The 23,887-nt window shown below is 37.4% G+C and overlaps 1 protein-coding gene across 1 annotated transcript; it reads right to left on the bottom strand.

The window, feature by feature from the left end:
* Positions 1–1,708: 1,708 nt before the first annotated feature.
* Positions 1,709–22,898, bottom strand: spint1a (serine peptidase inhibitor, Kunitz type 1 a). Its single transcript, XM_063007272.1, has 11 exons — positions 22,502–22,898; positions 19,028–19,188; positions 17,933–18,074; positions 9,750–9,920; positions 9,577–9,587; positions 8,099–8,135; positions 6,247–6,378; positions 4,275–4,325; positions 2,769–2,951; positions 2,391–2,450; positions 1,709–2,243 (listed from the first exon to the last, which is right to left on the bottom strand). Exons 1-11 carry the CDS (start codon positions 22,896–22,898, stop codon positions 2,056–2,058), a joined length of 1,533 nt encoding a protein of 510 aa, XP_062863342.1. The 3' UTR covers positions 1,709–2,055.
* Positions 22,899–23,887: the final 989 nt, after the last annotated feature.

Raw genomic sequence — 23,887 nt, 5'->3', positions numbered from 1 at the left:
AACATTAGAAAATAGAAACTTGAAATATAATTTAAAAAATAGAGGCAATTTACAATAAACCAAATGTGCAAAAGTGACAAGGAGGAGCAAGAACTGAACATAATACTGATATTTTACTAAATAATATATTTTAATTTACTAAATGGGGTGGAGGGCGGCACGGTGGCTCGGTGGGTAGCACTGTCGCATCACAGCAAGAAGGTCCTGGGTTCGATCCCCAGGCGGGGCGGTCCGGGTCCTTTCTGTGCGGAGTTTGCATGTTTCGTTTGTGCATGTTTGCATGTGGGTTTTCTTCTGGGCGCTCCGGTTTCCTCCCACAGTCCAAAACATGCAGTCAGGTTAAATGGAGACACTAAATTGCCCTATAGGTGAATGGGTGTTTGTATGTGTGTCTGTCCCCGCGACCCTAATTGGATACGCTAAGAAAGTGAGTGAGTAAGTAAATGGGGCAGAAAGGGGGCATTTGGATGGCCCCAATCTTTGATGAATACTTTCAGTATAATAATGTGTATGTAACAAACCACAAGTTATCAAAATATGTCTCAATGAACACAACAATGACTTCTTTAATGGCCCCCGGTCTCTGAGCAAAAGGGGGTGGGTCCTACCTAGTAATAGTATGGTGTTACTCAGTTAGCAGTATGTTTAAAAGAACATTTACGTTTTGAGTTACTTTGATATTTGCTGTCTAAATGAACAGACTTAACTACACAACACAAAAGCAAACACAAATACTATAGTTTAAACATCATATTTTATTAAAGCTTTAAAAACAGATAAAAAGGCATGAGAGATGTAATAGATACAGTTATATTATAACTATGTACAAACAGGAGTACCTTTCACATGATTTTTTTCCCCTCAAAGCAATAATCTTACATAGTGATGCACTGATTCATTCCTTCCATTTTTCATCTTAAACTATCAGCAACACTTGATACTTTTCAAAACAAACCTCTCACAGTGACCAAGCTGACTCTTTTCATTGCTTCAGGTTTCAAGCAATGAAACTTGATCTAGGTGACCTTTGATCTGAGTTGTGTCATAGGTTAGTGAATTTGATTGAAAAATGTCAAATGCAATCTTGCTGCTGGTAACAGGAAAGCCTGAGTTACTGGGTTCAAATCCCAAGCTGGACTTATAAGTACTGGTCCCAAGCCCAGATAAATTGGAGGGATATGCTTGAAAGGAAATCCGGTGTAAATAAAACTGTACCAAAACAAACATACAGACGAATTATCTGTTGTGGTGGGAGCAGCAGAAAGGAATTATATGTTTAATCTGGTACTCGGATCAGTGCATCTCTAATCTTAGGTTCACAGAATTGATTACTTCTTAACAATTGATTACTTGTTAATTTATAACTACAGACCCTGCGTGTACAAGTTCAATGCACGAGGAAAAACATCTACATCTACCTCGCCTATTAACCTGTAGCAGTTTTCTTTCTTTAATGAAGTATAAGATAATCTTGTCATAGTATCTATACTTTTATTTCTGAGTTTTGGTTTGTGCCAGGCAATCACACTTTCCTTAAATCAGACCTGAATATTTTATTGACTACGCTTTTAACCCTGAGTACAGAGTTGCTGACCAACAACTTGATAAAGAATAACAATAAAATAGCTGATAAAAATGTTTTAAAATATGTTTTTGTACACAATGTTTAAGAATAAACCAAAAAGAAGGAAAAAAACCAATAACCCATCCTATTAAAATAAAACATTATCAATAAAACATTTCCACAGATTATCTTAAAGTGTCTGTGAGTGAGGTGCGATAGTTTAGTGGTAGTTTTGCAGTCTCAGTCCTGGTGTGTATGTTTTTGTACACCAACACATTTAATTCATGTGCCGAAAGGCTCAGTAATTGGCTAACAGGCTACATCAATGGTGTTGGTGCAGACAAAACATTAAACCTCACTGAAGTGCAGTGGTTCCCTATTCCAGATCAACGTGCTCCCCTGACTACTCTGCTGTTAACACACCTGATTCAAATCATGACACAATGCTGGAATTGAGAACCACTGCTGTAACAGAACAAATGTGACGGGGATCAGATGGGTTTGGTGGTGCTGTTGTAGACGAGTTTCTCCGTATCGTCTACAGGCACCATGTGCGAGTTTGCAGCGACGTACTGGCGCCTCGGCTGCCGCTGCTTCTTTCTTTTCAGGAGGCAGTAGCCAATCAGAATCAACGTGATGAGAATGGCCACGCCCAGTGCCACAGCTATGGCAATGGAAACTAATGGAATGAAAGGGGAGAGAGGAAAAAAGATTTTAATTAGAACAGAAACAGGTTTGAATCCATGTAGAAATTCAGAGTTTATGAGCTGATGATGTGTACAATGTAAACACACTCAGACATTTCTTAGAGTTTAAAAGCACTCACTTGACTCATTCTCGTCAGTAACCCTTTCATAGTATCCTCGTCTGCCGAAGGCGTCTTTCTCTGTAACAGTAGGAGAAAAAGGAATTATATTTGTATATATCGGTTATACCTGGGTAGACATTGAACATTCCTAGAGACACCATTGGTAGTATTGCCCAGATGTTCCAAACCTATAGCTGTGGGAGAAAGTCCCCCTTGTTAAAGCAAAACACTTAAATGATGACCTGATGATGGCTAGGACAAATGAATCAGTGGCAACCATAAGAGATAACTTAAAAATTTAGAAATGTATAACTAACTCCACAATGCACACCACTCTTCACCAAGAAAAACAGGAAGTTAGTAAGTAAGAGATATTATTATTAAGATTATACTCACCACTCACTCCTTTACAAAATTTAACGCATTCATCATTTTTCTCAAAGCGGTTATCATTGCCGTCACAGCCCCCATAATTGAAGCGGGAGCACTGCTGTTGATATGGGTTGTAATACCAATACGTCATGCTGGCACGGCAAGGGCCTGTAACTGGAGGTTGTGTGCAACGGATAGCTGCAGCATCTTTGTAAAAAAAAAAAAAAAAAAAAAAAAGAAGCAAATTAAGAGAGATTGACAAGGACAACACCAATGAATCTTTAATTTTATGGATCTATAATTTCCTTCAAAATTAGTAAAGTATCTATCTGTCTGTCTGTCTGTCTGTCTAAAGTAATCCCCCCAAATAACCTAGAGGGTCTACTCCAGGGGTGCCCACACTTTTGTGGCTTGGGATCTACAATTTTAGTCGACAGGTCATCACGAGCTTTAAAGCTTTTTAAAATGTGCTTCAGTTGCCGATATTAATATTTAGCATTACAGGGCGAGTGACTGAAAAATGACACAAACCTTATTCTGATGATTTGCCCTGAATGGTGTCAGCCAGGTTTATGTAGTCTGGACAATAGCTGCTGATGCCAATTGTGTTTTATTTATTTAATTATGTGGAAAAAGGCTGGTTGATCCAAAAATGCTGTCAAATATGTGGCACATGTTCTTATGTTTGGATATTTTTCCCCAGCCAGCAAGTTCCAAAAATGTCTAGCAGAGATGTCAGATTGTAGGGTTAAAATTTCTGTTTGTAACATAAAAAACCCTGAATATTCGCCTTCAGCTTCTTCCACGTATGAACGAAACAGATGTCTGTGCCATGTTCTTGCCCGAATCGAACAGTTTTTGGTTTCTTTGTGCTTGGTTGCGCACTCATCTTTACAAACAGTGTAGGTTACAAAAGGAAAAATGCAAAAAATGGTGCGAACTGGCTACTGATGAATGAAAACTTTCTAGATTTGCAGTGTTTTAGGCGGGCTGAGGCATAGCTATGGTAACAAACCGCAAATTAAAGTAGCCACATTTCATGTCAATCACGCTGACCTGTTTAAATGAGGTGCAATCTACCAGCGTGCACTGTGTGATCGACTGGTAGATCACTATCGATGTATTGGGCACAACTGGTCTACTCTGTGTGGGACTCTGTTTAAGAATAAATTGGTGAAACACAAATGCACAAGAGGAGAAAATAAACATTCGATCTGCTGCTGAGTAATGTAAAAAAGTAACAGGCAGTTTAATAAGTGTAACAGGAGGTGTGCTCTAGCCTGCGTTCCACTTTGGCATTAAGGGTGTTATGTGAACGGGAGGGGGCGCCAAAGTACCCAAATTGAGACAGTGCAAAACGGACAGTAAAAATCCTAAAGATACTGTACTAATATGAATTTAATGTGGTTATGTAGTATTTTAATAAAACGTCCTTGTGAATGCAGCAATTTAATAAAACTCACTGTGAATGCAGCAAATTAATAAAACTCACTGTGAATGCAGCAATTAAATAAAAGTCATTGCACATACCTTTCTTCACATCCGAATTCTGGTTAATCAAGTCATTAAACTGTGGGTACACTGAAAATAAAGGTAAAAAGAAACTTTGTTTCAGCACAAAATCAAAAAGAACCAAGTTGGACCTTAACAAGTCATTAATATTTTTTTTGTGTTGCAATTATAGGGTGCTTATGGAAACAGAGGATTTTTTAACAGTACGTGAGAAGACAAGTCACACAGAATATGTAAGTACACAGAATTATACAGTTTATCACCACCACATTTCCACATCCTGAATTCAACTTCATGTTGAGGCGTGACATTTTTATAGCATGAGAACCTGTCTAAAAATGCTGCGGTTTTACTGCGTCACAGTATCAAGTGACTCTTTAAAACATATAAAGACGGTAGTACAGGTTACTCAAAACCCTAAATAACCATCAATCAGAAATGTGTTCATTCTCTGAATTTTATATTTTTTTGTATTAAGTTTAACACTGCAACGTTTTTATACATTCATGGGTAGAAAGCAAAAAAAAAAGAAAACTTAAAAAAAACAAAGAATTAAAAGATTAGGACAACTAGAGTTATACACACTGCCTGGCCTAATGTATTTGGACACATGACCATGAGCTTACTGGACATTCCATTTCAAAAACAAATGGTATTAAAATAAAGTGACCTCCCTGTGATCTTTTCTGCTGTAACAACAGCCACTCCTCTGAAAAGGACTCATAACACTTTGAAATATGTCTGTGGTAGCGTGTGCCCATTTAGTCAAAATAATAATAAGGGTTTGCACTGTTTTCAGACTACACTAAACCACAAAACAGAGGTAGCTTGTAACAGTGGAGAATTTACCTAGAAGTGACCAGCCTGCTAAGGATTCTTTCATTATTTCCCCTCACCCATCAAATTTATTTCTAGAATATAGTTGTTATAACTTATAACTACATATTTTTAAAACACAAACACTGATCAACCATAACATTAAAACCACCCCCTCGTTACTACACTCACTGTTTTATTAGCTCCACTTCATATAGGAGCACTTTGTAGTTCTACAATTACTGACTGTAGTCCATCTCTTTCTCTACATACTTTTTTTAGCCTGCTTTCACCCTGTTCCTCAATGGTCAGGACCCCAACAGGGCCACCACAGAGCAGGTATTATTTAGGTGGTGGATCATTCTCAGCACTGCAGTGACACTGACATGGTGGTGGTGTGTTAGTGTGTGTTGTGCTGGTATGAGTGGATCAGACACAGCAGCGCTGCTGGAGTTTTTAAATACCGTGTCCACTCACTGTCCACTCTATTAGACACTCCTACCTAGTTGGTCCACCTTGTAGATGTAAAGTCAGAGATGATCGCTCATCTATTGCTGCTGTTTTAGTTTTAGTCAATCCAGCAGTGACAGTAAGGTGTTTAAAAACTCCATCATCGCTGCTGTGTCTTATCCACTCATACCAGCACAACACACACTAACACACCACCACAATGTCAGTGTCACTGCAGTTCTGAGAATGATCCACCACCCAAATAATACCTGCTCTGTGGTGGTCCAGGGAGAGACCTGACCATTGGAGAACAGCATGAAAGGGGGGTAACAAAGCATGCAGAAAAACAGATGGACTACAGTCAGTAATTGTAGAACTACAAAGTGCTCCTATATGGTAAGTGGAGCTGATAAAATGGACAGTGAATATAGAAACAAGAAGGTGGTTTAAATGTTATGGCTGATCAAAGTACAAAGTTAAAGAACATTGTGTAAATTTGAAGTGAATAAGGTGGCACTGACAGTATATACAATTAAAACAAAAGTGCTTATAATAGTAGCAAGAAGTTAACTAAGTCACTGCGGTGTAAAAAAACTTCAGTCAATGGGGCGATGACTGTCAGACCTGTTATTGTGACACTATACCAAGACTAGCCACAGGACAGCATAACCAAACTGTCTAAACGTAAGCTGGTACTAAGTGTTCTGAGCAGTATGGTACTTACGGTTTTCACACGGCTCTTCATCAGAGCCATCACTGCACTGCTTCTCAGAGTCACATTCAAGCTCTTTGTCTATGCAACATTTATTAGCACAGGTGAACTGTTCTGGTCCACAGGGGGCTCCACACTCCTGATCTGTGACAGACAATAATTTGGATTATTTTGTGAAGCATTATTAATTGAAATAACAATTGAGGTGAAAGTAATCATGCCAAATTGTAAATCACTAGATGGATTATTTGCTTATGTGATTATTGGAACAAAGACAAGCCTTGACCCTTGAATCCTTGCACCCTTGACCCAAGCATAATTGCATTTTTTACCCAAGCATTATTGCATCAAATGTTTGAGGTGTTTTCACAATATTCCTAATCTTAAATCATCCCCTGTCACAAAGTATTATGTAATGTGTGGCATGCATCAATTAAGCTTGTATGGAAAGACATAAAAAAAAAAAACATTTAAAAATACAAGGTTTTTAAAAATACAGGGTGAACTAACTTTACAAATGTACAATTTTCACAAATCTATTTTAATGAAGGTTTGGAAAACCCACCAGAATCCAGAGAATAAAGGGGATAAATACAACAAACTAAATACAGTGGTACATTGTAACTCGACGCCCCCCAAACTCGAAATATTTGAAACTCGACACAATCGGGGAGAAATTTGTTCCCTTAAACTCGATGTTCCCTTAAACTCAACATGTTCAGCCTTACATTTTTTAAAATTTTATTTAAAATTAACAATAAACAGCCGCTTTGTTTAGCGCTCTGCTTGAGCTGTGCAGCAAAACGTCATCAAAGTATGAATATGAGACAAATAACATTCAAATACACTCTGTGTTTGGCTGTACAGTATTTTCCTCACTGTATCACTAATAAACTTGTTATAGCTCGGGGTTCTGAGAAATTTTGAGAATCAAAACGCTTATTGTTAAAAATGAAGCTTAACGTGGATTAATGCATTAAAAGAACAACACAGGAACACTAAACTTCTCTTAATTATTACCGCTCATAATTTTTCTCCACTAATGAAATTCCTCGCCCGTTGTTTTAGTACAATACATCTATATAAAACACTCAAATACAATTGAAAAATAGTTCAAATTAATATAAAAATACAATAAAACCTGCACGTTACCTTCACTTCTTTATGATACCATATTTTGTTCAGTAAAGGCGCATTCACAAAGCACAAAACTTATCGTGGAAAAAAGCGGAAAAGCGCAAAAGTTATCTTGTCCCTTCTCATGTGAATGCGCCTTTACTGAACGGAATACGGTATTCCAAGAGCAAGCATCCATGATTAAATAGAGAGATAGATGCTTTATTAATCCCAAAGAAAGTTAGGAAGCGTAAGAAAATAAAGAAGTAAAGGTGCAGGTTTCAATTGTATTTGAGTGTTTTTTTAATATCATATTTCTGTTATTTTCAGTGTATAGGTGTCAAAAACAACCCCATTATTTTACATTACTCTAAAATATATGCACTTCCACGGGACCATGGAATGCATTAACGGGTTTCCTATACATCCTTATGGAAAAATACCTCGAAACTTGATGCCTTTTAAACTCAACGCCACTCCCAGAGCCAATTAACGTCAAGTTTCAAGGTACCACTGTACATTCTTAAAATCTGAGTATGTTCAAAACTTAATTTTGGTTATTAGAATATACTGTTTACATGACCATTCAGGTAATAACTGCACAAATCTGTTCATGATAAAACTAACAAAAGCCTCTGTATAGTTTTCTTCATACAAAACTTTCTAATGTTTACATAACACACCACTCTAGCTGGCCAATTTTCTTCAGATTAACCAGAAATACAGGAGAAACATTTTATGGACTTACTGGGAGAACCAATTGGACCAAGTCTTCCTGATCCAGGCTGGTTAAGAACTGCAATAGAAAGAAGAACAAAATCATTAATAGTCAGCATATGCCGTGGCCTTTTAAAAAAATATATTTATTGGGACAGCTCCCAATATACAAGGCCTTGAAAATTCCTCAGTCCCCAACCTGTATTATTATTATTTTATTATTTTTAGATAAATGGTTGTCACCCAGTGGTCCAAATGTTTGGATTTAAATAACTATGCTTAACCTAACTGTGTTAATGTGTTTGAACTTCTTATAGTTTAGAGCAGGGGTGTCAAACTCATTTTCACCGAGGGCCACATCTGAATTATGGTGGCTGTCAAAGGGCCTTTTAAGTCTTGAACAATTTGTTGTTTTTCTTGGAGGCTAAATTCTGTGTTTGGTGTCAAAATGCCAAATTTATACTGTATATTTTTAATGTATATCTACATTTATATTGTACTCCTTTACCACAGACATGGCCGCATAACACAGAAGACGTACCGTTTTTTCTTCTTGAAGCACAAACTCGTTTTCACTTTCCTATCTTCCATTAAATTACTTCCTTCTGCTTCAATTTTCTTTCATATTGGGATTATTTGTAATTATTTCTCAACATCACTTGTTGGAAAACCGCCTCAGTTAAATGCTGATGTGGAAACACTGCCATTTAGTGGCGGGATGTGGTCACTTTGCATTGTGGGAGATGTAGTTTATGTATGATTTTACAGTGTATATTAAGACAATCATAGGTCTTTTAAGCTCTCGCGGATCACATAAAATGACGTGGCGGGTCGGATTTGGATTTGACACATGGTTTAGAGTTTCTGGCAAAGAGAAGCTTGTTTTTATCAGTAATCCACCTGTGGAAACATAATGACACTTCTAGTCTCTGCTGCTGAAAAATGCCCCACACCAAAATGCTACCACCACCATATATTGCAGTGAGAGAAGTGTTCCAAAGAGAGGACTTTTAATTAACATATAGCAAGTTCCTTTAGAAGAGGATTCTCTAAAAGATGTGTATGGCATTAATGTTCCAGTTCATTCCAAAGCTGTTCAGTGGGGCTGAGGTCAAAGCTCTGTGCAGGCCACTGGGTTTTCTTAAAACCAAGCTATTCTTTATGTCTTTATAGACCTTGCTTTGCAGGAACAGTTTAAGGAAGGCTCTTTCCTGTTCCAGCATGACAAAGTTGAAAGCCTACAGCTTCCTCTATATCAGAATCAGAATTTTTCAGAATAAATAGAATATAATTGATTTAATACACCTGTTAGCAAGTGTTGTGGATGAAACACATGACATTAAACATGAGAAGAATGGGTGTCCCAATATTTTTGTATATGGGGTATCTTGTGTGCCATTACTGTTATTCCAATTTGTTCTGTGAATAGTCTTTAACCATAGTAATAGACCTTGGGCTTTTTTTATCTTTAGGAAGGAATTTAAAACAGCTGATTCCCAAACTTCTCACAAAGGTGTTAACTAACAATAAACTGAGTGAATTTGCAAGGTGAGTCTAAAACTTTTAACACAGTAAAATATAACTATACTGTAAAATGATGGCAACAACAGAAAAATCATCAATATACGAATGTTTGATTGAGCTCTTCTGATGTTCTTCTAAGGTGGTAAATTTTTTTGTACCTGAAACCTTGTCACAGGCTTTATTGCAATCCTCCAGAGTCAGGTAGTTGTTTCGGTTTTCTTTGCAGCCCCCATAGTTGAACTTTTCGCACTTCTCTGATGCCGCATTGTAGTGCCAGCGAGCGAAGGAACCCCGACAAGGTCCCTCCTTCTTGGGCACTAGACAGTGGTCTAAAAAAACAAAAACAAATTAAACATACAATGTATTGAAAACTGTGAATTGATTACCAGGTCTTCCATTTTTACATTTTCAGCATTTAGCAGATGCTTTTATTCAAAGCAACAAACAGTATACCGTCTAAGCAGTTGGCGGTTAAGGGCCTTGCTCAAGGACCCAACAGTGGCAACCTGGCAGTGGTGGGGTTTGAACCAGCAGTCTTCTGATTACTAGTCCAGTACCTTAACCACTAGGCTACAACTGCCCTACATTTTTCTGTAAATGAGCTCTATACAGTAAAACTACACAGCAAAAAAAAATTTATTCTATTTCCATACTAAAGGTGTGATGTTAGGAGCCTTACAATAGAAAAGTGGGTGGCACACAGCACCCAGGGTGTCATGGAGACCAGGGTTTGAACCTAGATTCATTAAAGTTTGTTTTGGTCTTTGAATGCACAGTAATTACAAAGATTATTTTGATAATTGTCCATAATAAACTCATTTTGTTTTAAAACATATTTAAACCCTTGACTTTTATAAGTGGTAAAACCTCTGTCAGCAGCAGTATTGCTTCCTGTATCTGCTTATCATCATTTCTTAGGCAGTAAGGATTAATTCTACACCACATGAGATTTTGTGCATTAACAGCCATACAGGTCATGCAGTATAAACTGGGTTTGGTTTGGACTCTAATGTGTAAGAATATTCCTATTTTTAAAGCATGGTTGTTGTTGTTTCACTGTTTTGTGTCACTGTTCATTTGTTCAACATTTTAGCGATTGGCTTTTTGGTTTCATGTATCTCTCCATGTTCGATTTTTACATAGCTTAATCAGATCTTATGTAAGAACCTGTACATTTACATTTTTCGTCATTTAGCAGACTCTCTTTTCCAGAGCAAGTTATACAGAAGTGCTTCCATAGTGAACATTACCCTACTCTAGTTTAAGTAGACAACAGTTCAGGAAATGAATAAGAGCATTAGTAAGTAAGTACATGTCAGCTCAAGTGCTTAGTAAAGAGGTGGGTTTTTTGAAGACAGTGAGAGACTCAGATGTTCTGACAGACATTGGAAGTTAATTCCACCACTTGAGTGCAAGCATCAGTGTTTTAAACTGAATGCTTGCCGCTACAGGAAGCCAGTGAAGAGAACGCAGCAGAAGGGTGATGTGGCAGTGTTTAGGTTGAATGTGGCAGTGTTTAGGTTGGACCTGTACAGTAGCCCAAAAGTGGTGTGTATAATGAATACATAAGAATAACAATTTATGTTAATATTTTAGTTAGTGTCTGTTGGTATATTATGATCTGGATTAAAATTTGATCATATTTAATATGAAATAATGCTAAAAACCTCTAAATCACTAAACTTTTTCATGCAACTGTTTTTGCAATACTATACACATGTATGATGTTAACATGAAAACACACCACCTTCAATTTTATATCATTACATTAGACTAGGTTTACAATGGGATATCAGTATTAGGTATTGGTTAATTCCACAGCTTTGATACTGTATCCAGAAGTGAAAATAACATGATTCCCTTCTGATAAACACGCCTGTTCTAAGAGGTTCACCACAAAACTGCTTAGAATGTCAAAAACAAACCAGGTTCCCTTTTGAATGACAGTAGTGATGAGATTAAACTTCAAATCAGCATTAATACCACATGCAGCAGCCACATTGCTAAACATCTTTCCTAAACACAAAAGCATTAATGCTACAAATGCTATTTTCTTTTACAGTTTAACTTAAAAGTTGTACATTTATAGCTGGTTTGTCAAGTTCTTTATTAAACAGGCAGCTCTGCATTCTTTATACGATGATGAATGATCTGGTGATAAACACACCCTTTCCATGATAGATTAATAATTGGTGTAGAAATTTTTTTAAGCTTTTGTTTAGTTTTTTTACAAATCCTATTTCCGGAGAATTGGGCTATTTTGTAAAATGCAATGAAAAGACGAATCTGTGATTTGTTAATTCACTTACATTTTTATTTAACTGAATAATTTCAATGTAATCGATGACCAACTTAACGGTATTTTGTAAAAATGAACACATAAATGACTGCAACAAACTCCAAAAAAGTTCAAACAGAGGTATGTTTACCACTATGTTGCATCAATATTTCCTTTTAATTACACATCATCATAGCCATGCAGCATGAGACCTTGCATTGTGTTGCTGGAATAACCATGTATTTTCTGTCGGTAGAAGATGTTGCCTTGGTGGCTTATGTCTTTCTAAAATCCCAATATAAGCCTCTGATGCACCCCCATACCATGACAGACAGGTTAGTTTTTGTACAGTGTATCACAAAAGTGAGTACACCCCTCACATTTCTGCAAATATTTTATTATATCTTTTCATGGGACAACACTATAGAAATAAAACTTGGATATAAGTTAGAGTAGTCAGTGTACAACTTGTATAGCAGTGTAGATTTACTGTCTTCTGAAAATAACTCAACACACAGCCATTAATGTCTAAATGGCTGGCAACATAAGTGAGTACACCCCACAGTGAACACGTCCAAATTGTGCCCAAAGTGTCAATATTTTGTGTGACCACCATTATTATCCAGCACTGCCTTAACCCTCCTGGGCATGGAATTCACCAGAGCTGCACAGGTCGCTACTGGAATCCTCTTCCACTCCTCCATGATGACATCACGGAGCTGGTGGATGTTAGACACCTTGAACTCCTCCACCTTCCACTTGAGGATGCGCCACAGGTGCTCAATTGGGTTTAGTCCATCACCTTTACCTTCAGCTTCCTCAGCAAGGCAGTTGTCATCTTGGAGGTTGTGTTTGGGGTCGTTATCCTGTTGGAAAACTGCCATGAGGCCCAGTTTTCGAAGGGAGGGGATCATGCTCTGTTTCAGAATGTCACAGTACATGTTGGAATTCATGTTTCCCTCAATAAACCGCAGCTCCCCAGTGCCAGCAACACTCATGTAGCCCAAGACCATGATGCTACCACCACCATGCTTGACTGTAGGCAAGATACAGTTGTCTTGGTACTTCTCACCAGGGCGCCGCCACACATGCTGGACACCATCTGAGCCAAACAAGTTTATCTTGGTCTCGTCAGACCACAGGGCATTCCAGTAATCCATGTTCTAGGACTGCTTGTCTTCAGCAAACTGTTTGTGAGCTTTCTTGTGCGTCAGCTTCCTTCTGGGATGACGACCATGCAGACCGAGTTGATGCAGTGTGCGGCGTATGGTCTGAGCACTGACAGGCTGACCTCCCACGTCTTCAACCTCTGCAGCAATGCTGGCAGCACTCATGTGTCTATTTTTTAAAGCCAACCTCTGGATATGACGCCGAACACGTGGACTCAACTTCTTTGGTCGACCCTGGCGAAGCCTGTTCCGAGTGGAACCTGTCCTGGAAAACTGCTGTATGACCTTGGCCACCATGCTGTAGCTCAGTTTCAGGGTGTTAGCAATCTTCTTATAGCCCAGGACATCTTTGTGGAGAGCAACAATTCTATTTCTCACATCCTCAGAGAGTTCTTTGCCATGAGGTGCCATGTTGAATATCCAGTGGCCAGTATGAGAGAATTGTACCCAAAACACCAAATTTAACAGCCCTGCTCCCAATTTACTCCTGGGACCTTGACACATGACACCAGGGAGGGACAACGACACATTTGGGCACAATTTGGACATGTTCACTGTGGGGTGTACTCACTTATGTTGCAAGCTATTTAGACATTAATGGCTGTGTGTTGAGTTATTTTCAGAAGACAGTAAATCTACACTGCTATACAAGCTGTACACTGACTACTCTAAGTTATATCCAAGTTTCATGTCTATAGTGTTGTCCCATGAAAAGATATAATGAAATATTTGCAGAAATGTGAGGGGTGTACTCACTTTTGTGATACACTGTATATTTGCTTAACAGCAGCCACCTTTCACACCCTTCAAAATAAAAGACAAAAATAAACACACCTGATCAGAGCACATTCCCATTGTCTTTCGGCTCATCTAAACTGAGCTTGGGCCAGGAGAACTTGGCATTGTTTTGCATAGAACTGATGCACAGCTTTCTTTTTGTGTAAAAGAGGTTAAGCTTGCATTTCTCTATTCCCTCTAAGTCACAGTGGTTTTCAGAAAGGTTATGTGGCTAAATAAATTGCAGCAGTAAGATGATTTCTCATGCAATGCTGTCTGAGGACTTATAGGTCATGCACATTCAACAGTGGTATCTGGCCTTGCTCTAAACAGCACACACAACGCCTCAAACTTTGAATACAAAGAGTCTTGATTTCTGATACAACATGAAAACTGTTGGTCAAAATGTAGCATAAACTGCAGGTTTTTGTCCCATAGGAGTAAAAACTGATGTGGGCTTCTGCTCTTGTTTGTTTGTTTATTAGGATTTTAACGTCATGTTTTACACTTTGGTTACATTCATGACAGAAACGGTAGTTACTCCTTACACAAAATTAATCAGTTTACAAGGTTATATCCAACACTGTCATGGACAATTTAGTATTTCCAATTCACCTCACTTGCATGTCTTTGGACTGTGGGAGGAAACCCACGCGGACATGGGTAGAACATGCAAACTCCACACAGAAAGGACCCGGACAGCCCCTCCTGGGGATTAAACACAGGACCTTTTTGCTGTGAGACGACAGTGCTACCCACTTAACAACTAGCTCTTGTAACCCATCTGCCTCAAGGTTGCTCTGATAAGCTGTCTTTTATGTACCATGGTTGTAAGAAGTAAGAAAGTGAGTTAGCCTTCCTACAAGCCTGACTGGCCCTGCCATTTCTTTAGGGCTCTTTCATTAACAAGGTGCTTCTATATATATAAAAAAAACTTCAATGCCATTCTTCCAAAGACTGTTCATATTTTCTTCTATTATGATGTTTAATTTGAACATTACCTGATGTTTACCAGTGTCTGTATGATATGCAGTGAGCTGGCAGTTGACTGGCTAACCAGATGTTTAAACCAACCAACAAATAAAAGTTAAGCACAAATCTACATGACAGTTTATTAGAGTAAAATAATAACAATAAAAATAATCTGACTATGGGTGGCATGGTGGCTAAGTGGGTAGCACTGTCGCCTCACAGCAAGAAGGTCCTGGGTTTGATCCCCAGGTGGGGTGGTCCGGGACCTTTCTGTGCAGAGTTTGCATGTTCTCCCCGTGGGTTCACTCTGCTAAACGCGTAGTTCTAGTGGTTCTACTTACCACAAGACTACTTTGCACATCAGAAAAACTAACAGTTGTTCCCTTTTACATGATAATTGTGACAACTGAGGCTAAACAATGTTTCACATCAGCATAGCTATCACATGCAACAGTCACATGGCAAAGGTTAAATGACTTAGGTTCTTTATTTAATTATTTCAATATTATTTAACCCTTTCAGATCCGAATTATGTTTCAGTGATGGAAAAATAAATGAACGTTGTTTTCTGTCTGTAATGCACTCAAAAAGGCTCAGTAAGAATAAAAATCGAATATAATATTTTTATTGTTATTTTTTATTTAAAATGTCCATTGCAGTGGACGGTCTGTCTCAACAGTCGTAAAGTAGTGCTATAAAAACTGAAGTATTTCATCAGCAAGAAAAAAAACTATGTTTAACAGTTAACCATGGAGAAAAATCTGTCACTAACTGATCACTGTTTTAGTGGTTGTATTTGAAAATAGCATTTTTAAAATAGCATTTGATAAAGTAATCATTGTGGTTAAAATAACTGCTTTCATATTGTTCTAATTTTTTGTAAAATTGCATTTTTAAAACAATCCAAAGTATAACAGTCTACTGAAAATAGTCTTTGGCACTCCTTGTACTTTGCCACCCTTCGGTGAAATTTGAATGGACTGGCCACTCCTTGGAAGGTTCACCACTGGTTCAGGTGTTCTTTATATGTGGATAATGGCTCTCACTGTATGTTCCACTGAAGTCTCAGAGCCTTAATAATGGCTTTACCACTTTCCAGGCCAAATTTTTGGCATCTGTGTTTTATCTGTACAGCTGCATCTTTTTAGAATGTGGCATCATGCACTGCTTTTTGAGACCTTCTGGTCTGCTTCACATTGCCAGACAGGTTTTATTTAAGTTGAAGTGTTTAGATGAAGCAGGTCAGGCAGTATTTATGTATGGGTGTGGTTAATAAAACTGAACTCAATTGTCAATTCAATTTGGTTGACTTGTTGATTTAGAGGGCAGGCAGGGCTAAAAAGCATTTTTCCTTTAATTAATTAAATCATCATTTTAAAAAAGCATTTTGCATTTGTGTTCTTTGCCTACTATTAAAAGTAGTTTGACCAAAGCATATAACTTGGCATATACGAGTGTTCTCCAAAAAGTTGCACTTTTTTTAAACTCTATTTATTAACCATTTTAAAAACAACTGACATCACTTTTCTACAGTCACCTTCCAATGCATTTTCCCCAGTGTCGTACCAACTTTTTAATGCCATCAGCAAAAAAATGGTTTTGGCTGAGCGTGTAGCCACTGATGCAGCGCTGCTTTCACATCATCATCACATGAAAATCTTCTTCCCATTTAAAGCTTCTTTGAGCATCCAAAAAGAAAGGAAATCCGATGGTGCTAAATCCGGACTATAAGCTCTCTCAGTCTCTCAGACTTGACCAATTACTACTCCTCCCGCCCTCACCGTTTCCAATGATGAAAATATATTGATATCAAATGCCCTCATTAATCATTATAAAACATTTTTCTGATTTGTATTGGTTTCAGCATAGGGGTGCCCCTGGTACTTTATTTTTCCCTTACATTTGTTGGCTGTTATGTAATAACGCAAGGACTTTATTACCAGTTATTGGAAATATAGTAGTAGTATTCATTAGACAATATTGTTCAAGGGTCTAGACTTCGTGCTTCATTCACCTAGATATGCGTCTGTGATCACTGGCCCTTAGACTTTCTGAATTGCATATCAGATTTTCACCTTTGTCAAGTGTCCTTTTTAAAAAAATCTAAAATACGATTTTGAAAAGGTTGAATTTTAAATGCAGTTCATTCATTTTGTTTCATTCATACAATGTTTCAACTTTCATTGTTTAAGAACACTTCCCAAATATTTCACTACTTATATATAACTCGTGCCTTTACATTTACATTTTCTGCATTTATCAGGATTTGGATTTTTTATCCAAAGCGACTTACATTAGTCACAGTATATTGTCCAAGCAAGAGGGTTAAGATCCTTGCTCAAGGGCCCAATAGTGACAAACTGGCAGTGGTAGGGCTTAAACCAGCAACCATTTGATTACTAGTCCAGTACCTTAACCACTAGGCTACAACTGTCCCTTTAAGTGCAGTTAGTCACAGTTATATTTTTAAAGTTTCAACGTTGAGTAAAATTCCAGCCGCAAGGAACAAAAGACATCAGCACCTGACTTTTCCTTCTCATACTCTGCTTGTGAAACTAAAGCAGAAAACCAGCTCAACCAGTTTCATTACCCTAGAGGAGAAAACTCCAGTTTAAAGCATTTCCTCTTTCCATTTGAATTCTTATTTAGTACGGCTTTTTACTTTAACAGTGTCTCATTTTTAGAACTTTTAGACTTTAGACTTTTTATAGTGGCTTTTGTATCACGGTTGATCTATTTTACACAATAAACAATGATTAAGTAGCATTTCACTTATTAGTTGTGCTGTAGTTACTGTTGTTTTAGGCTCAAATATAATTATGTATTTTTTTCATAGTAATACTCATGTTATAGATTACAGCCTTTTCCTTCTAGTTTCACAGTTTTTACAGCAGCCTCTATGATTGATTACTTAAACATGTTCTATTTAGACTCAACAACCCCAAACATACTAAGCAAATCTTCTGAGCTGTCAGCTGTGGAAGTTAAACTGTCTCTCAGTGAAGCCTGTTAGCCACTCTTAAGCTGCTTCTGTGCATGCGTGGTGATTAGTTGGCAGTTCAATACTGATGATCACTAAATCTATCAATGATGTTTTAAGTTTCAGCTGAGAACAGATGAACATTATGTTAAAACAAATACTCACGATGTGATTGCTCAGGTGTGAGAACCAAGACGATGACCTCTGCTGAATCAGAATGGCTAGAGTTGTCCTTGACGGTTAGTCTGAATCTATACACACCAGGAGACAGGTTGGAAACCATCACTTGATCTGGGTAATTGGTTTTCTACAAAAAAAACAACATAAAACTGAACTTCAAAATACATAAAATTTAGACTTAAATCAAAAAAGTTTAAAGCATATTACAACAAATAAGCCACAAAGCAAAACAAAAATAAAGCCTGACAACATAAAATAATAAAAAAGAAATAATAATAAAGATAATAATAATAATGAAAATTAATTTTAAGATTTTCTCATTCCAATTACAGATTAATATCGAGGTGTTAATGTGTACACTCTACTCAACAATCTGATAAAGATCTTTGTTTTATATATATATATATATATATATATATATATATATATATATATACAATTAAAGCAATAAAAAAACAAACATGCTAAATGAAAATTCGGGTAATATAATGCTGCCCCTTTTCTCTGACTGAACTCATGTGATGCTCGCTGTCATGGTAACACATACACCAAGTGGTAATGCATCATTTTGGATTGGATTACTTGTAGCGTGCATGTAAATGAATATTTTAGCAGATTGTTGAGTGGAGTGTAAATATAAACACCTCAGTCTTAATCTGCAATCAGAATGAATTCAATCAGATTGGAAACAATCTTTGGATGTAAACACAGCCAGTGATTCTGATCTCTCACTACCTTATTTTATCTTCTTTCAGTAATAACCACTGTTACTAGTTTCCCTCACTAAACACAGGTTTATTATGGATATAAGATAAACATAAGAATAATAAATGACCTTAAGTAACAGATGTCCAGAAAACTATTTAATTTGTCTGGTTTTGTGTGGGGTGCGTTTTTAGCAGTCAGGTCAATAAGATGTTATACTTATTGAAACTTTAAAATTGCATGGAGGGACTCCGATATCAGCATTATTTTAAAAAATAACATCAACTGCTTGTTTTGGCCAATTCCAATTACACACAGTCTAATCTTCCCATCACTAGTTCAAACATTAAATCTAGTTTTGAAAAGCTAAATTACCTCCATGACAATTGTTGATTTTCCAGACACCAACTCCCACTTGAAATCCACAATTCCATAGTCATCTTTGCTCTCCACGCCATTGAGCATCACCGTCTCATGAGGCTGCACCACTTTATCCAGTCCTGCGTGTGCCGTAGGAGGGTCGTCCACCTCCTCACCTGCCCCAGGTAGAAAAGCAAATAGCAAATATTACTCCCTAAAATAAAAGCAATGAACGCCTGCAATATCACAGTTCAACACTGAACAAGTCAGAACAAGTTTGAGGCATGTAATCACATATACTTGGTGAGAATTTCCTCAGGAAAGGAAGAGAGTCTTGAAATACAGGAATACACTCTCTGCATTCCAATTTAGCTAAGGCAGCTCAGTAAACAAAAGCTATTTAAAAAAAAAAAACTTTACTAGGGTTGACACTGATACAGTTACACTGTGGTCAATGACAAGGTAAGCTACAATCCTCGGGCATAATATAGTGGTCAGGTAGTGAGATCCTCAGCAAACAAGCTCTTAAGAAAACTTTGCAGGCAGGCTTTAAGGCCTAACAGTGATTAACTTCACTGGTGGAGCTCTTTATACATAACATATTCAGAATGAAGAAATTTTTACTTATGTTTTACTAGCTTAGCAGGTTTCGGACTGATTGCCTATAAATACCATAAGTATTTGTAGCCAGTGTTGTAAAGTTGGATCAACACTACAAAAGAACACCTTTGGTAAGACATTTTTATTAAGCCTATTTTACAGCTGGAGTGGCTCTACTACATTTTTATTTTAAACACTGTAAAATTTGTAGCTTCCAGTGTGTAATTTCAGTCAACATGTGGCAGGAAGTTAAAGCTACAGTAAGGCAGATTTCTTGGTTTTTAAACAGATGACATAGCACTGATCAATCAGCAGGTAACAAAATGGTACACGTTGGTCCCTGAGCTGCTGTGAGCCTCCTTGGAAAACTGTCAGGCAGGATTTGTCTATCAGGTGCAAATGTCATATATAGTTGTGATAGGTTTGGGCAGCATGGTGGCTAAGTGGGTACCAGTGTCGCCTCACAGCAAGAAGGTCCTGGGTTCGATCCCCAGGTGGGGCGGTCCGGGTCCTTTCTGTGTGGAGTTTGCATGTTTTTCCCGTGTCTGCGTGGGTTTCCTCCGGGTGCTCCGGTTTCCTCCCACAGTCCGAAGACATGCAAGTGAGGTGAACTGGAGATGCTAAACTGTCCATGACTGTGTCCGATATAACCTTGTGAACTGATGAATCTTGTGTAATGAGTAACTACTGTTCCTCTCATGAATGTAACCAAAGTGTAAAACATGACATTAAAATCCTAATAAACAAACAAACATGATAGGTTTAGATGTAGTCACAGCCCAATGTTATGCAAAAGGAACATCTGGCTAATTAGCTATACAGCTATCAATATAATAGACAACACAGCTGTGAACCTCTTGTGTCTAGCTTACAGACAGTAATGGAGTAAGTTTGATCTATGTGTACAATGGACCTTTATGCTTGGTTTATTGACAATAGCAGTTTATCTAAACTGGCTAAAACACAGGATGGTAGCTGCTGTGCCACAATTCCAACGCAACCCTTCAACTACGCCATCAACTATTTAAAAAATGTTGTTGTGTAACTACCACAGCAGGCAATAAAACTTTTACAAAGTTTGTACAAGGGTTACTGCTGCGAAAATTTCATTTAAATGAATTTCCAACAGCTGACACTTAATCTGAATTGAGATCTACAGATCTATCCCAAACAGGACAAGTTAATGTATTTATGTTAAGTCTGATTGTATGGTAAACTCTGCACATGTGGATCTTTGTGTAACTTTATTTGTTCACAAAAAATTATAAGGATAATTAGCATTATCCATGGTATTAAGGTAGAAACTTTGCCTACTATCTTATAATAACGAATGTTTTCAGAAAACAGCTTTAATATACAGACTGCATATCTGTTATATCATGTTTGTATTCTACATTACTGCCCCTTTCACTGTTTTACAATGATTTTCATTAAAATCAGTATAAAAACATGTTTATGTAAAAGTTTTATATTTTACTAGGAATCTACATGCTTATTTATTTGTTTATTAGGATTTTAATGTCATGTTTTACACTTTGGTTACATTCATGACACGAACGATAGTTACTCATTACACAAGATTCATCAGTTCACAAGGTTGTATCGACCACAGTCTTTGGACTGTGGGAGGAAACCGGAGCACACGGAGGAAACCCACGCGGACATGGGGAGAACATGCAAACTCCACACAGAAAAGGACTCGGGCCGCTCCACCTGGGGATCAAACCCAGGACCTTCTTGCTGTAAGGCGACAGTGCTACCCACTTAGCCACCGTGCCGCCCAGAATCTATATGCTTAGTTAATAGTTAACAGTCAACTAATGATAGTCAGTTAAAAGAAATTGCCAATATTTGCATCCCTAGTTTAGACTAAAGCTTATTTATAATCAATTTATAATTTAGACCAATCAGTAATCAATTTATTTATTTATTAGGATTTTAACGTCATGTTTTACACTTTGGTTACATTCAGGACAGGAACGGTAGTTACTCAATACACAAGGTTCATCAGTTCACACAAGGTCATATCACACACAGTCATGGACAATTTGATATCTCCAATTCACCACTTGCACGTCTTTGGACTGTGGGAGGAAACCGGAGCTCCCGGAAGAAACCCACGCAGACACTGGGTCCTGGGTTCGATCCCCAGGTGGAACAGTTCGGGTCCTTTCTGTGTGGAGTTTGCATGTTCTCCCCATGTCCACGTGGGTTTCCTCCGGGTGCTCCGGTTTCCTCCCACAGTCCAAAGACATGCAAGTGAGGTGAATTGGAGATACAAAATTGTCTGTGACTGTGTGCGAAATAACCTTGAGAAGTGATGAACCTTGTGTAAGGAGTTACTACAGTTCCTGTCATGAATTCTTGCTGTGAGGCAACAGTGCTACCCACTGTGTCACCGTGCCGCTTTCGAGTAATTATGAAAGAGGCTATAGTAATCATTTAAATGAGTTAAAAAGTAATGATAGTAAAAACAGTAAATAAGAAAACAGAAATAAAGATTAGGAGTTTAGCAAAACCAGAATTTTCCCTGTTTTTAATTATTTAGTATTTTACCATTTTTTATTATTTAAAGTGATTCTTTTTTTTATTTAATGTCTTATAGTGGCACATTTTACATGATCTTTAATAAAAATAAACATCCGCTTCAGGTTTTTAAGTTTCTGTTCTATTTCTATAAGTCTGTTGTTGAGGACCCTTATACAAAGGCTACAGACAGAGACTAAGTGAACACTAAAATAACTTACATCTGCCTTGAAGTGTTAATTTCACACTAACACACAGCATAAATACATTTTTCTTTCAGAGATGAAACCACTTTCTAAACCATAATAAATCATCTTATTAAACCACTATTTCCACACTTTCCACTTTGAACTCTACACTTACTTGGAATGGAATCATCCAGAATATTCTTGAAATCAGTTGTTAGAAGGTAGTTGTTAAATCCCTTTTTCTGGACAAAGCGGCATACATTCTTCTGCTTGTATAAACAATTGAAGAGGAGGCAGGATTTAATGGTTCCCGGCTGAGCACCATTCTCCATTAAAGCTAGATTACAGTTGGGTCTGTTGCAGCAGGCAGTTATGCAGTCTTTCTCTTGAGTGACTGATGCAGATGTGAGAAACGTTGCACCCGCATTTACAGAGGAATTTGTGTGCAAAATAAAATCTTCTTTTCCTTTAGTAAACTTTGCCATGCATTGATCGTCGGGGTTCTGAGCAACGGCTTGCAGTAGCATCGTCGTGCCAACTAGCAGACAGATTTGATAGGGAGCCATTCTCATCTTGTTAAGGCTCCTGACTCCTTTCTGCATGCCCCAAGGGCAAATCTGCACACAAAAATATGGATGTCAGACGTATTCAATGAAGTACCAATACAAAGGTTTAAAGCATGTATTAATCAAGTTGGCACAATAGGTAAAATGTAAATAAGAACAGAACGCAGTAATTTGTAAAACTGCCCTCCATGTGTATGTAATCAAAACCAGAACAAAGGTATTTAATGTTTTGCCTTGTCAACTTTATAGATTTTTTCTAAAATATGCAATTTTCTAATCAGATGCCTGAAAACTTTGTGGTGCTATGTACTAATGTTTGTTATTATTTGACAGTATTTTTACCGTTTTAATAATATAGTTCACAAATTAAATATGGATGACAATACTTGTGGACCTTATATAGAAAGTTACAAAACAGAGTGAAAAATGGAACTTAAGCTCAATATAAAGAAGGCAAATATCATGGCAACTTTACTACTGATGGAGATGTCAAAGTGGTGTACAAAGTTGTAGATCAATTATTTACAATAAATGATCTATCAAACAGGAAATACTACCAAAACATGCACTTGGCAGAACAAAAATGAAACACAAAGATCAGAATTGTCCAGATTTTGCTATTCCCTGTGGTTCTTTATGGATGTAAAAGCAGGACAGTAAACAAGCAGGACAGAAAGAATAATAGTTTTAGAATAAAAGAATAAAAAGTCTTAAAATGTTGGTGCTGGTGAAGTTTTTGAGTGTACCCTGGATGTCAAAGAAGACAAACAACAATTAAACGCACCTCCTTGTTTATACACTCACTGTCCATTTTATCAGCTCCACTTACCATATAGAAGCACTTTGTAGATCTAAAATTACTGACTGTAGTCCATCTGTTTCTCTACATACTTTTTAAACCTCCTCTTACCCTGTTCTTTAATGGTCAGGACCCCCACAGGACCACCACAGAGCAGGTATTTTTTAGATGGTGGATTATTCTCAGCACTGCAGTG

The sequence above is a fragment of the Trichomycterus rosablanca genome, chromosome 13 (assembly GCF_030014385.1).
Source record: "Trichomycterus rosablanca isolate fTriRos1 chromosome 13, fTriRos1.hap1, whole genome shotgun sequence".
In the NCBI taxonomy this organism is placed as follows: Eukaryota; Metazoa; Chordata; class Actinopteri; order Siluriformes; family Trichomycteridae; genus Trichomycterus; species Trichomycterus rosablanca.
This window is presented reverse-complemented; position numbering and strand designations above follow the sequence as displayed.